The following is a 13,051-nucleotide window of genomic DNA, read 5'->3' as shown; positions in this document are numbered from 1 at the left end:
CAGTCACAGTGCGAGGGGCGGGGTACACCCTGGACAGGTCGCAAGTCCATCACATGGCCTCAATGCATTTAGGCATGTAGATATGGCCAAGATGATCTGCTGCAGTTCAAACTGAGCATCAGAATGGGGAAGAAATGTGATTTAAGTGACTTTGAACGAGGCATAGTTGTTGGTGCCAGAAGAACTGGTCTGAGCATTTCACAAACTGCTGATCTACTGGGATTTTCACCCACAACCATATCTAGAGTTTACAGAGAATGGTCCAAAAAAGAGAAAACATCCAGTGAGCAGAAGTTCTGTGGGTGCAAATGCCTTGCTGATCCCAGAGGTCAGAGGAGAATGGCCAGACTGATTGGTACAAGCTGATAGAAAAGCAACAGTAACTCAAATAACCACTCATTACCACTGAAGTATGCAGAAGAGCATCTCTGAACACACAACATGTCAAACCTTGAGGCAGATGGGCTACAGCAGCAGAAGACCACACTGGGTGCCACTCCTGTCAGCTAAGAACAGGAAACTGAGGCTACAGTTCACACAGCTCACCAAAACTGGACAATAGAAGATTRGAAAAACGTTGCCTGGTCTGATGAGTCTTGATTCTGCTGCGACATTCGGATGGTAGGGTCAGAATTCGGTGTCAACAGCATGAAAGCATGGATCCATCCTGCCTTGTATCAACGGTTCAGGCTGGTGGTGCAATGGGGTGGGGGATATTTTCCTGGCACACTTTGGACCCATTAGTACCAACTGAGCATTGTGTCAACGCCACAGCCTACCTGACTATTGTTGGTGACCATGTCCATGACTTTATGACCACAGTGTACCATCTTCTGATGGCTACTTCCAGCAGGATGACACTGCATGTCATAAAGTGAATCATCTCAGACTAGTTTCTTGAACATAATGAGCTCACTATACTGGAATGCCCTCCACAGTCACCAGATCTCAATCCAATAGAGCACCTTTGGGATGTGGTGGAACAGGAGATTCACATCATGGATGTGCAGCTGACAAATCTGCAGCAACTGTGTGATGCTATCATGTCAATATGGACCATATTCTCTAAGAGAATGTTTCCAGTACCTTGTTGAATCTATGCCACAAAGGATTAAGGTAGTTCTGAAGGCAGGGGTTCCAATCCGGTACTAGCAAGGTGTACCTAATAAAGTGGCCAGTGGATGTATAKTGAGACAAGACCACATGAACTGCAAGGGAACATTTTACTTCATATTCTGGWTGCAAAGTTTACAAATTCACAGAGTCTCACAACACTCCTAAACAGTAGCATGTCCAATTTCGCATAATACAGTTCACAACACAAAGTATATCAGAGGAGTCAATCAAGCTACACTGCAGAGCAAGYAGTCTGTGTGTGTCTGTGTGTGCGTCAACAAGAGGTCATCAGTTTTGCTCCAARCTGAACGAGTCACTCACCACAGTTCTCCTCATCTGCTTGATTCCCACAGTCGTCTATGCCGTTACAGTGCAGCAGCTGCGGGAGGCAAACGGTCAAGTTGCCACAGGGGAAATATCCAAGCGGGCACGTCGTCTTTTCCTCTGTCGTATTCAGTGCTAAAAACACAGCAGAAAACCCAGGAACACGATTAAAGGAAAAGGTCTTTCACTGTTTCAAGACACTGTTTTTAATCAGACACACCAAGAGTCCTCAGAAATGACTCTGGTGTCGTGTGTTTCAGGAAGGAAACCTGGAACTGCTTTTTCTCAAGTTTTGTTGGTGAAGTTCTTTTCAGACAACTTTGTTCTGTTCTGAACAGTGCAACAAATGTTAAAAAAAAATTCAGGTTTTTTAAATACGACCCATCACATTTGTACAATTTCATAATAAAAAGACGTTCATCATTCTCTTCTATAATGCCTGATCTGAACTGTGTTTTAAAATGCCAGTTTTATAGCATAACTTATATTCATGCTGCATTCTTGGACATAAACATTACTTCTTGTTCACTGCCATCCATATAATCCCCATTGATTAAACAAAACAAAACAAACAAAAAAATCACAATTATTACGTTGACAAGTTCAGACCACTTTTCTGTATTTTTTCAAATTTTCCTTGATCTTCAGCATGTGTTCAGATTCTGCAGACACCTGTTATTCACTTATTAATCCAAATCAGATGAAACATGTAAAACCTTCATGACAGTTATGTTAGCACCACTGGTCTATTATCATTTGTTTTGACGAGTTGGTTATTATTGCCAATTGTTTTCAGCAAACACTAAAAATGGCAGTTGAAATATGTTGAAAGCTGAACATTATTGGCATTTTGATGCAGCATGTGTTTAAGCCTAAACTTTGGGTGACCCGGTTGAATCGATTCTGTTTGCAGTTTCTTTTGTGATTTCAAATTAACAACCAAAAAGAAAAGTGGGGCTGACGCAAAGTGGCCGAAGATGGGATAGTGTTGACTATTTCAACATTCCCCATTTGYATTTTGTGTAACTCTTCATAAGACTGTTTCTCTTTTCATCTAGATAAACTTAATACTAGCGATGAAGGCATAAAACTGAGTCTTATAAGTTAAGAAGGAACTGAATAATTATTTAGTTGCAAATTATAAATTCAGATTAGATGTTTCAGTTTAAAATATAAAAAATACTTAATGTGACTCATCTTGGTGAAATGGAACCTGCAAGGGAAGGGGATTTTTATTCCTTTTGCGTGCCCATGCTATACTTTTGCGCTACCTCGCAAACATTTGCATTCCCTCGCAATTTTGTTCTGTGTTCCCGCGCAAAAATGTGTTTTCTCTGAACTGGATTAAATCAGACTTTTATTTTGAAATATCCGGTTCCCAAAACAAARCAAGTTCGGGAAACTGACGGTTATATTTTGTGGCTGCACAGAGTTAAAATATCTGCATATTAAACAATCCAAAACTGAATTAGCACGTGAATTTGTTMATMAACTGGCAGCACAACMGTGATAAACAGCTTTTGAGAGAGAACGCAAAAYGTTTTGCGAGGTAAAATAATAGTATTGCACAGGRACACAAAGTAAATAATCCCCCTTTTCCGCTCGTGGCATCCATACAGTAAATTATTTAGCCTACAGATAAAATATGTAATGATATCTGAATAAAATATTTGTTCTGAGTCAATACAAAAATCATCCTCTTGTCAAACTTGTCATRCTTTAAAAGGCTGTTGGACCTGCTTTGTATCTGATAGCTGCCTCTGATTCCCCAGTGTTTCACAGTACACTGAAGACAAAGACTGCTAAAAAGTGAGCAGCTGAAAGRCTAATCCATCTTAATCAAATATACCTTTCACAAGCTGGGAACTAGTGTCCTTGGGCGTCCTACTCTTTTTCATACATATTCGACATGCTGATCTTGTCAAAAAGCTGTCATTTTTAAACATCTCATTTTTTTGTAAAGCTAAATGTTTTCTGCAGCAATATCAGCGTGTGACTTTCATCCTGTAAAACCAGAGAACTAAGATTTTAAAACACCAACAAACTCTGGAGTTGACTGAATTCTCACAAGTATTGCGAATACCATGCATGTTCCTGTTTACAACCTATTCCTCCAAATAAAATAAAAAATAGCAATACAATCAAAAATGTATTACAAGTTAGGATGTGTTTGTTAAATGCAAAAAGCAAAAGCATGTAAAAATGACTTTATTTGCACTTACAGTAGAGATGCTTTTAAAATGAAACTACAATGCTTTGGTTTGAATTCTTTATCCGAACTTTACCAGCTCCTCTTCCACAAATTTTCTGCTGCGTGTCTCAAAGCAGCTGGTTTTGTTACTGTTCCCTTTAAGACGCTTCAAGCCCCGCCCCCTCCGGCTTCCAGACCAGTCYACTCCGGTTTAGGAGAGGGGTTACGTTTTCTAGCTTACAGAAATGTTTTATTTACAATTTAATTAAAAGATGTCAACAACACAAGACTTGTCCATCCAGCCTTACATGTTGGAGTCTGACTCAGAACCAGAGTCTGACCCAGAACCAGAGTCTGACCCAGAACCAGAGGGGAATTAAGACAAGGAAATTGTAGTCGGTAAGTCCAAACCTTATTTGGTAGTTCCGTCGCAGATAATTAGACGTAATAGTTCAGAAAACGTCAATCTGACCCAAACAGTATATAAAGATATTTTTTTTCAGCACCAGGAGAGTAGACTCAAAGTCCACAACAAAATGTATTTAACAGCTACAAAGTGGATTTTGCAGGATATGTCCCCTTTAATGCAGAAAACAGCTCAGAAAAAAAGTTTTGTCAATGATGAAAGAATCATGRCACCTTCAACTTTGTTTAAAATCTTCAATGAATTTGTAATATTTACATATAGAAAGTACCAAAGGTTATGAAATAAGACTTAATTCATGAACAACAAATTCGATATTCTTCAACTCCAGTGGCGGATGTTGGTCTTTCAAGAAGGGGAAGCTCAATTTCAGMCTACATCATAAAATGTGTCGGTTTATTTATATGTAAATTCTACCCTCCGTTCCTTTTCAAGAAAATGATCTGTGACCCTGTCACAGATCATTTTACAGCACTTCCAGTCAGCAGAAAGGAGCTGTTACTTTTGCCCACCTTTTGCACCAAATTAATCTGAGGAGTTGATCAGCCCTGCTGTTTAACTCTAAGTTTTTCTTTGTAAGGAAGACTATCAAATGGTTTCGCCAAAATCCAGTCCACAACATTCAAACTCTCTGCAATTATGTGCAGCTTTTTACCTAGCAAGCTCTCTAGCTGGGACTGGCGCGAGGCTAGTGTGAAGTGTGTCTGTCTGTGATGTGCTTTGTGACGGTGGTGGGGTTCAGCAGCACCTGCTGGACAGAAACTGCGAAAGAAGTCAGTCTCCAAACACAAGCAGCTACAAAACAACCACCAGAAATAGAAGCTCGATTTGTCGCCAGTCGTTTTTAGCAAAGAAAAATGCTGCTAAAAGGATTAATAACGTCTCCGGTTCAACTCAGAACAGAATGAAACTAAAAAATGATCCCACGGATCGCTGATWCGCTTATTTTGCTGTCAATCAAAAAAGGGATTCAGCCTCAGACAGATCATCCAGTCATCATGCAGAAACTGAGCGTCCGGGCCAGCCGAGGCCAGCCCACTGCCCCATAGACCCCCAGACACGCTGAGCGTCCGATGGGCGGGACAAAGCCAGTATTTATCCAATGACCTGTCTCGTTTCGCTGCACTTTTTGCTTTGCTATTGAACTCTGTGGACTGAGGGGTTCTCAAGCCATTTGGGTCTGGGGACCCCTTACAAGGGCGAAAAAAAATTCCAGGGACCCCCTCATAAACCCCCTACTGTTTAAAAGATAATTTATTGTAATTTCAACCCGTAAATATCATGGGAATATATATTTTTATTAAGTTTTATTATGTTTGTTTTATTAGTTCATTGTTTTCCATGTATTTTTAAAAATAAAAACCAAATTAACAATTTAGTGAAATTTTCTGAGGACCCCCAAGATACCACTCGTGGACCCCTGGAGGTCCTGGGACCCCAGTTTGAGAACCTCGGAACACTGTGAAGCTGCGGGAATGAGTGAGAGGAAAGCTGCGTTGTTACCAGTGAGAGGAAGCTGATTCTGAACAAAAGTTGAGCGCGTTGTAATGCATATTTTGTCAATGATAATTACACACAGCAGCATTTGATCACTTATTTTTTTWAATTATCGCCACATTCAACTCTGACCTCAAATGACTAAAATGAAAGACATTAATGCACAACAAAACCACCAGAAATGGACAGAACGAGCTGTAACAGATTCCATCCAGCTCCGTGGCCAGTTGTAGCAGGAGGTTACTCATTATGGTTCCATATGGCCAGCAGCTCAGCAGAACCACCTCGAGAGGGTTTAACCAGCGTCCCAGGAGTCAGCAGATGGAAATCAAAGTGCTGTTGAGGTGTTGCATAATTAACACCCAGCAGGATCAGTAAAGCCTTCGTGCAGAACAGATCACAAGCCGAAGGAAGAAAAAATAAAACAGCAGAGACACAATGATCTAAATGGACTGAAGTGCTGCCTTCGCGCCATCAATACCCCCTCTGTCAGAAATACAACGAGAAGTGCAAAGAGCTGAAATAGATTAGTGATGTTGCCGACTTTCTTTTCAGTCTTTAAGGCACGAAAAAACAAACATATATAAACCACCAGTGTTGGTTATATAACAAGCTGGCAGCTTTTCTATTCATATCTGCTGTGCGTTTGAACAATGCCTTCTCTTAAAAGAAAAAAAAACAAATCAAGCTAGGAATACAGAACCTTTTGTGGAGCCACATTAAGTGAAGGACACATAGAAGAATACAACCACAAATCCTCTCCGACCTCCTCTGAATGTGACCTGAGCAATTGTGTCTGAACGTGTCCCCAATCTGTCCCAAATACATTTACACCTGCACTTGCCTGTTCACTTGTAATCAGATCAAGCAGGACGCCTGTCAGCACCCGGCGTAAACAGCCTCCTCAGCGAGCAGGGCGCTATGGGAGTCGAGAATCCAAAATTCCCTCAAAAGCCTAAACATAATGATAAACAGCTTTATTTAGAGTCAAACTGTTGCTGCTTTTGACTTCAAAGAACTGGTTTAAATGCACTACGGCAGAAATTTGATTTGAACCCACAATGCAATATGAAGCAAAGAGTAATTCAGTACAAATAGGACGATTCATGACCGCTGCCAAAAGGAGTTTTTATTTCTTTTTGCAAGCACTTACCCAGCAAATTTCTCCCTTTTCATTTTCTATACACACATCACCAGACAGAGGAGAAACTAAAGGTCCATTCGTTCATATTTTACCTGCCACTGACTGTTACTGTGAGTGTTTGCAGACAATAAACAGATGAATAAGAAGATATTTAGCAACACCTCGCCTAAAAGACCTTCTGGAAATACAAAAAATGTATATTTTCTGGCACAAAAGTAGACAAAAGTAAGATAAACTAAACCTAATCTTCCTCTAGCCCAGGGCTATTCAACTAAATTGCTCTGGGGKCCACAGTTACTGCAGGTCAACCGCTCAGGGGCCGAACATCCAGCAATTGAAGTCGTTWTGTAAATAAACCAAGTATTACAAAAATCTGTTACCTTTGAAATAGTTGAATTAGTTGTATTTAATCATGATGACAACATACAGAACACTATATAAGTACTGATAATAAAAGAGTATCGAAAAAGCACACATTATGCCTCATATTTAACACAAATATTATTTTGACATTGCTGACTTGCCAAATTTTTAAACAAATTTTATCATTTTCATAGTTTTATCTGCTACTGCTTGTAATTTTAACTGTCTTGAGCGTGCATAGAAATGGTTTTTACCAGCTTCTAGCCAAGATTTTGATGTTTCAGTAGATACCAAACATGTATGTTAAACTAAAACAATCTTTTAGTAATTAAAGTAGAAAACCAGGGGTTTGGGCTTAAGAGATGAATGATCCAATTGGTGGACTGAACTTTGGTGACTCACGGGCCAGATGTGGCCACCAGTTGAATAGCCYTGCTCTAGCCCTTGTTTGTAAATTTGAATTCATAAAAATGAAAAAAAAAAATCCCCATAAATGAGCTATGAATTGCATTATTTTACACCAGCATGCTCATWAAATGGGGTTATGAGCGACAATTTAAATGACAAAAATTGCATATAATTATTTCCAGGGTCAAGGAAATTAATGTCATCATGGCAATTTAATCAGCAACTCAGATGGGAGGAGGTGTCAAGGTGGCTCAAATAAAATCCAGATAAAACTTCTTCCTTATTACAACCAGGCACTCTGATAACCTTTATTTGGGGACAACTGCTAATGTGCGTCATTATGCTACATCGTTTCACTCTGATGATCACTTCGTTTCTACGCACTGAAAAAGGACAACAGGAAAAAGATWTAATGTTTTTATAATTAGGTGTAGAAAATGCAATAATGCCTTTTTTTCCCCCCTACAGCCTTCAGACACTAACGATGACATTTGAAACAACGGAGCACAACCCCACAGGAAATGAACCATCGGGGTGGGTTTTCCTTGCCTTGAGCTCAGAAGGCATCAGCGCCACGAAGCCTTTCAGTCACTGTGATTCACAGCATCAAGTGTGCCTCTAATAAAGTCTAACCCTTCCAGAAAACTAGAGACACAAGCAAGKGCTGCAACAATGCAGAAGCTGAATCTTGTGTTTTAAAGTCAAAGCAAGTACACAAGCTAAAAATAGCAAAACAGAAGATAAAAAGCAGAAGTTTATAGTAACAACAGACAACAGAGCTGCTTCATGGAAGAAGAACCTCAGCTTCGTCTGTTAGCCTTTGTGCTAGCACTGATGCTAGATTGCCTTATATGTATTAGCTCAGTGCTAGCGTGACAAACAAGCTAAACTCAGGTCCTCCATCCATATTTTCAGTTACAGGCTGAGTTATTTCTACCTTCTCCTCTCTGTCAACGCTCTCTTGTTTCAGGAAATCAGCCAGTCGTCAGATATTGTCCAAGATTAACCTTCAGGGTGGATATAGCTCGCTAGCAGCCTCGCACCGAGGACCTACCCACGTCATCATTTACCCAGAATGCTTTGGGTGTAAATAAAATGGCCCCGTCCATGTACTATATTTTTAAACTTTTAGTTTAAAAATTATAAAAACTGAACATCCTACAGTATTTTTACAGTCTTTATTTTACAGCTAAAATATATGTTTATTAAATAAAGTCTAATGTTACAAYTAATCATGGATCCCTTTAAAAAATAAGCATTTGCTTGTTCCTGCTACCRTTCAAACATGTTGACTTTACTCGTTTTGTTGTTGAACTATTTGGATTGGTGTTTTACCTTGTTTTGCTTTATTCATTTAATTATTTCTGCTTGTTTGTGTCTGTTGTTTTTCTCCTGTCTGAAATAAATCATAAAATCATTAAATCAAATATAAAACATTACGAGTCCTAAATTTCTTAGCCAACTACTCCTAAATGCGCTGAATGCTTTGATATACGAATGGTAAAAAAATGACACAAAGTATTCAGAAGCAGCTCGATTACAAAATCGATGTGTAAAAAAACTATTATCAGGAAACCTGCATCAGAGTTCACAGAGTAAGTAATAAATAACTAACAGCCTGTAAACAGAATCATGCTGTGTTTAATGCTTTCAACCTCCATCTTTTAAAATGTGTTGTCTGTTTTCAGTTGAAAGGCAGGGCTTGTTAACTTGTGGAGGGACTGAAGTGTCTCCCTGCTCTGCTTTMCTCATGAGACTCCATCTGACTGAAGTTGGTGAAGTTTGGACCCAACCRTGTCTCTGAAACATCAGCAGCTTAGCCCGAGCCGAGTAATGATAAATCCACCAGGATGCCTGTGGAGCTGAAGTGACAGATTGATTTAGATTAACAACGTTTCCCTTCTGATCTGCTCTTCTGTCAGTTTTATCAGGAGTTCACACTTTTCCTTAAACTATATGCTCTTGGTTTTATGTTATATAACAACCTACATGCAGCTGAAAGGGACAAGCATTCACRTAAAGTTGACAACTGCTTTTGCATGTCTGTCATGTTAATTTTTATTAATACCACAGAGCCAAAAGGCAAAGGTGGGCAATAATGTTTTGGCTGATATGGAGGRCCGAAAATGACATAATTAGAAATAAAAGCAGACATTTTTGAATGGACCAATAAATAAATAAATACACCTAAAATAAAATGTGCATGCACAGTCGATCTGCACCTGGGTCCTGCTCCTTCTTGTTTATTGACCAATAGAAGAGCAGCTGACTCAAGAAGCTCCACCCACMTTGTAACAAGGCAGAAAGTAAAAACAGGAGACAGAGAAATGACAGAGATATTCATTCTGCCCCTTAGCACACTAGAGATTTGGCAAAAGATTATCTTATGCCAAATATCCGGTTACCAAAACAGGATGTGTCGCCACAAGTTCGTGGAATTGACATTGATGTTGCGTGGCTGCACTGTGTTCAAATATCGGCATATGACATACTTCCATGCGTGGTTGTGTGATATATTCATTCTAAAGTTGAATTAAAGCAGTAGGCTAACTCACTAATGGAGAACACGTGAATGTGTTAATAAAAACCGGCAGGCACAACTGTGTTTAACGACTTTTGCGAGGTAACGCAAAAAGAAAAAAAAATCCCCCATGTCCCCTSACGGGSTCAGTAGTTTTCAGTTCAGTTTTACATTTAAAATAAAGCAGCTGGGTTTGTGTTTATTTGAGTTCATTATAATCTCAAGTCTCTGCCAGTTGATCCACAGGAGAGCATCAGTGGTTCCTCAGTGTTTTGGTACAATACTCCTGTCTCGTTCCTCTTCGGCTCTTTTTAAGCGTCAACATGTTTGAACAAAGGTAAAGGCAGTGAGTGGGTGATCTCAGTCCATCCTGCCAAATCATTTTATTTTTATTTCTCATTTTTTAAACCTTTTTGGGTTATCCGATACTACATTGTTTTAGATTCAAAGCAAAAGCAAAAAAAAAAAGTTGAACGACATTTCAATTCCGCCGCGTTTGTCTAAAACATCAGTTTTTTTTAATTGTCTCCCCCAGGATCGTTTCTGTGAGAACTCATCTCAAACCTCGCTGGCGTTCAAAAACCTATCTAGAACTGCTCAGGCATAGATGAGCAGTCACATGAAACATGAATGATTTTCTCACCGTCACAGCTGGACTCACATATTACCAGCTCAAATCTCACAGAATGAAATTCAGTCCTTTCCTGCAGCGACAAAACGTGCAAAAAAATGGGACAGATTATTAAGATTCCAGCTCAGGGACTTTCTCATCCACCTTTTCTGCCATTGTGCTCCCCTGAGAGAACAGGAGCGCCGCTCCCAGCAGACATCCACCTGCGAAGCTGAGTGGAGTCCCAGCAGTTATTCAGACTCACAATTGCAGCAGAAATGGAAACTGCCACTGTCGCTTCATAAATGATTCTCCTGAAGAGGTGACTTTGAGAATGTTTTTTGGTAAAAAGGATGTTAGTGTCTAAATCAAAACAATCTTTTGCGTGGGAACGCAAAACAATATTGTGAGGGAATGCAAAAGAAAAAAAATCCAATGTCCCCTCCCGGGCTCCATAGAAAACAAATGTTGCCAAATAAATAAAATTAATGTAACTAAATATTTTATTTCAGTTTTGCAGTGTTTTGATTTTAAAATGTTCTCCACTTGCACATATAAATCAAAAATAATACCTTCTGCAACCTTCAACTAAGCCATAACAGTAGATTTTACAACAGCAGCAAAGGAGGTCTGACTTAATGCATCAGTTTAATGCATCAGTGCACAGCTAAGGATGAATAATAATGCTTCAAAAAAATGATGAATTTGCTCAAGACAGAATGAAAACAAGATCAACACCAAGGGCAGTCATAAAACATCCTTAGTAATTAGGATGAATGTAAAACAACGTGGTTGTTTGCACACGTGGACTCTGAAAAAAAGGCAGACGTGAGAGTCACAAACGCYTTTTTTATGACCTGGATAAATTAAAATTCGCAAAGATAAAATAGCATGTTATCACACTTATTTTCACATATRTGAGAGGATGCCACCTGTGGTCACCAAAAATCCCCCCAGTTTCCCCTGAAGTAAAATGACAAATGTTCCCCATAATGGTGGTAAAATTCCTCGAGCACCATCCTTCCTCACTTTTTTTTGTTGTTGCATTGTGCAGAGAAAATAAGCAAAATCAGTGTCTAAAAAAAAATCAGCTTCATTTAATTTCTGCTGAACTCACCCGACACCCCATAGGCGAAAATCACAGCCACATAAACTTGCATGTTCCCTCTGAAAGTTGTTGTAAAAAAAAAATCGCGCTGGTAGAAGAAGAAAACGCAGCGTTCTGTTGATTTGACTCTGCTCCAGATCGACGAGAATTTCTGTGCGTAAAATTCTCGCCAAAGACGAAAAAAAAAAAGTTTGTGTCCGCGATGCCGCTGCTGGTGTCAGCCGCGCGCACAGAGATGAGCTGCAGGAGGAAGAGGAGGACGATGCTGTCTGCGGCCACTTGTATCTGAAGTGGGGGGGAAAGGGGGGTTTAAAGAGTTGCCATCGTGTTGTGACGCGCAGGTGCAGGCGCTCGCGGAGGAGCGAGCTGGGGATGTGTTCACAAGCAGCTGAGAGTGACCAGCTCCTTTTCTCTCCTGCGCTGCAAATCACATCAAATGGTTAAATTCAGAGGTGCTGTTATCCACACGGGTCGATGTTCCCTCAATTCTCCTTTTCTTTATTTTAACTGGCAGACTCTCTCATCTCTCCTCACACAAACCTGTTAGCTCCCCTATCTCCTCTCTCCAAAAATAYCTCCATGTAAAGGTATAATTCCTCCTCAGATTGTTTAATCAAACGCAAGATGTGGTCAAAAGGTGCAGGGATCTAATTCAGTGCGCCTAATTACTCGTAATAAGTAAGATGAAGTTGATCAGAACAGACAGAACATTTCCAACCTGGGTGATCATGTTCTGTTTTCTACTGATACAATCTAACAACCTCTGTTAGTTTGATTCATTCTTATACCACTGCATTTACTTAACCAAATCATGTCAGCTGGTTGCACTCAACTGAATTGAGTAAAAGTAATGCATTTACTTCACATTTACTTTTAAAGTACACGTAAAATTGCTTTACATTTACTCAGTTCAGTTGTTCGGAGCCAGTCGACGTGATTTGGTTAAATAAATCCAATGCATCTGTTTATTTCCCCCCGGAAAATATATATCAAACATAAATTTGACTAAATGGTTTGAAATTGGCCCCAAGAACTCCTGCCATTTCAGACACTCCCACTTCACAACAATGCTTCAGGGGAGGGACGAGAACTCAGCTGCAGACTGAGCTCCAGGGAGGAGCTATGCACAAATAGGTGGAGCTTTGTCCCGGCAAAAGCTCCACTTGGCAACCAGAGGAGATGGAAGGATTTCTTAAACATGCGTGAATGAGTCAAAGCAACACTCTGCGTTTTGACTCCCACCACCCACTGGAACACAAGTTAGGAGTGATCAGGACTCTGTACCACAGAGCAGACCGTGTCCCTACAAACCCAGGAGCCAGGCAGAAAGAGAAATCACACACAC

General features: G+C 39.9%; 1 protein-coding gene across 1 annotated transcript in view; it reads right to left on the bottom strand.

Moving 5' to 3' along the window:
- Window positions 1-11,961, bottom strand: part of rxfp1 (relaxin family peptide receptor 1) — a gene marked incomplete in the record, with an annotated part of 94,080 nt that extends 82,119 nt beyond the window's left edge. Inside the window, 2 exon segments of the mRNA XM_014001987.1 lie at window positions 1,438-1,575; window positions 11,716-11,961. Of these exon segments, the coding sequence (XP_013857441.1) occupies window positions 1,438-1,575; window positions 11,716-11,758 (181 nt within the window).
- Window positions 11,962-13,051: the final 1,090 nt, after the last annotated feature.

The sequence above is a fragment of the Austrofundulus limnaeus genome, unplaced genomic scaffold (genome assembly GCF_001266775.1).
Source record: "Austrofundulus limnaeus strain Quisiro unplaced genomic scaffold, Austrofundulus_limnaeus-1.0 Scaffold11, whole genome shotgun sequence".
Taxonomy (NCBI): Eukaryota; Metazoa; Chordata; class Actinopteri; order Cyprinodontiformes; family Rivulidae; genus Austrofundulus; species Austrofundulus limnaeus.
This window is presented reverse-complemented; position numbering and strand designations above follow the sequence as displayed.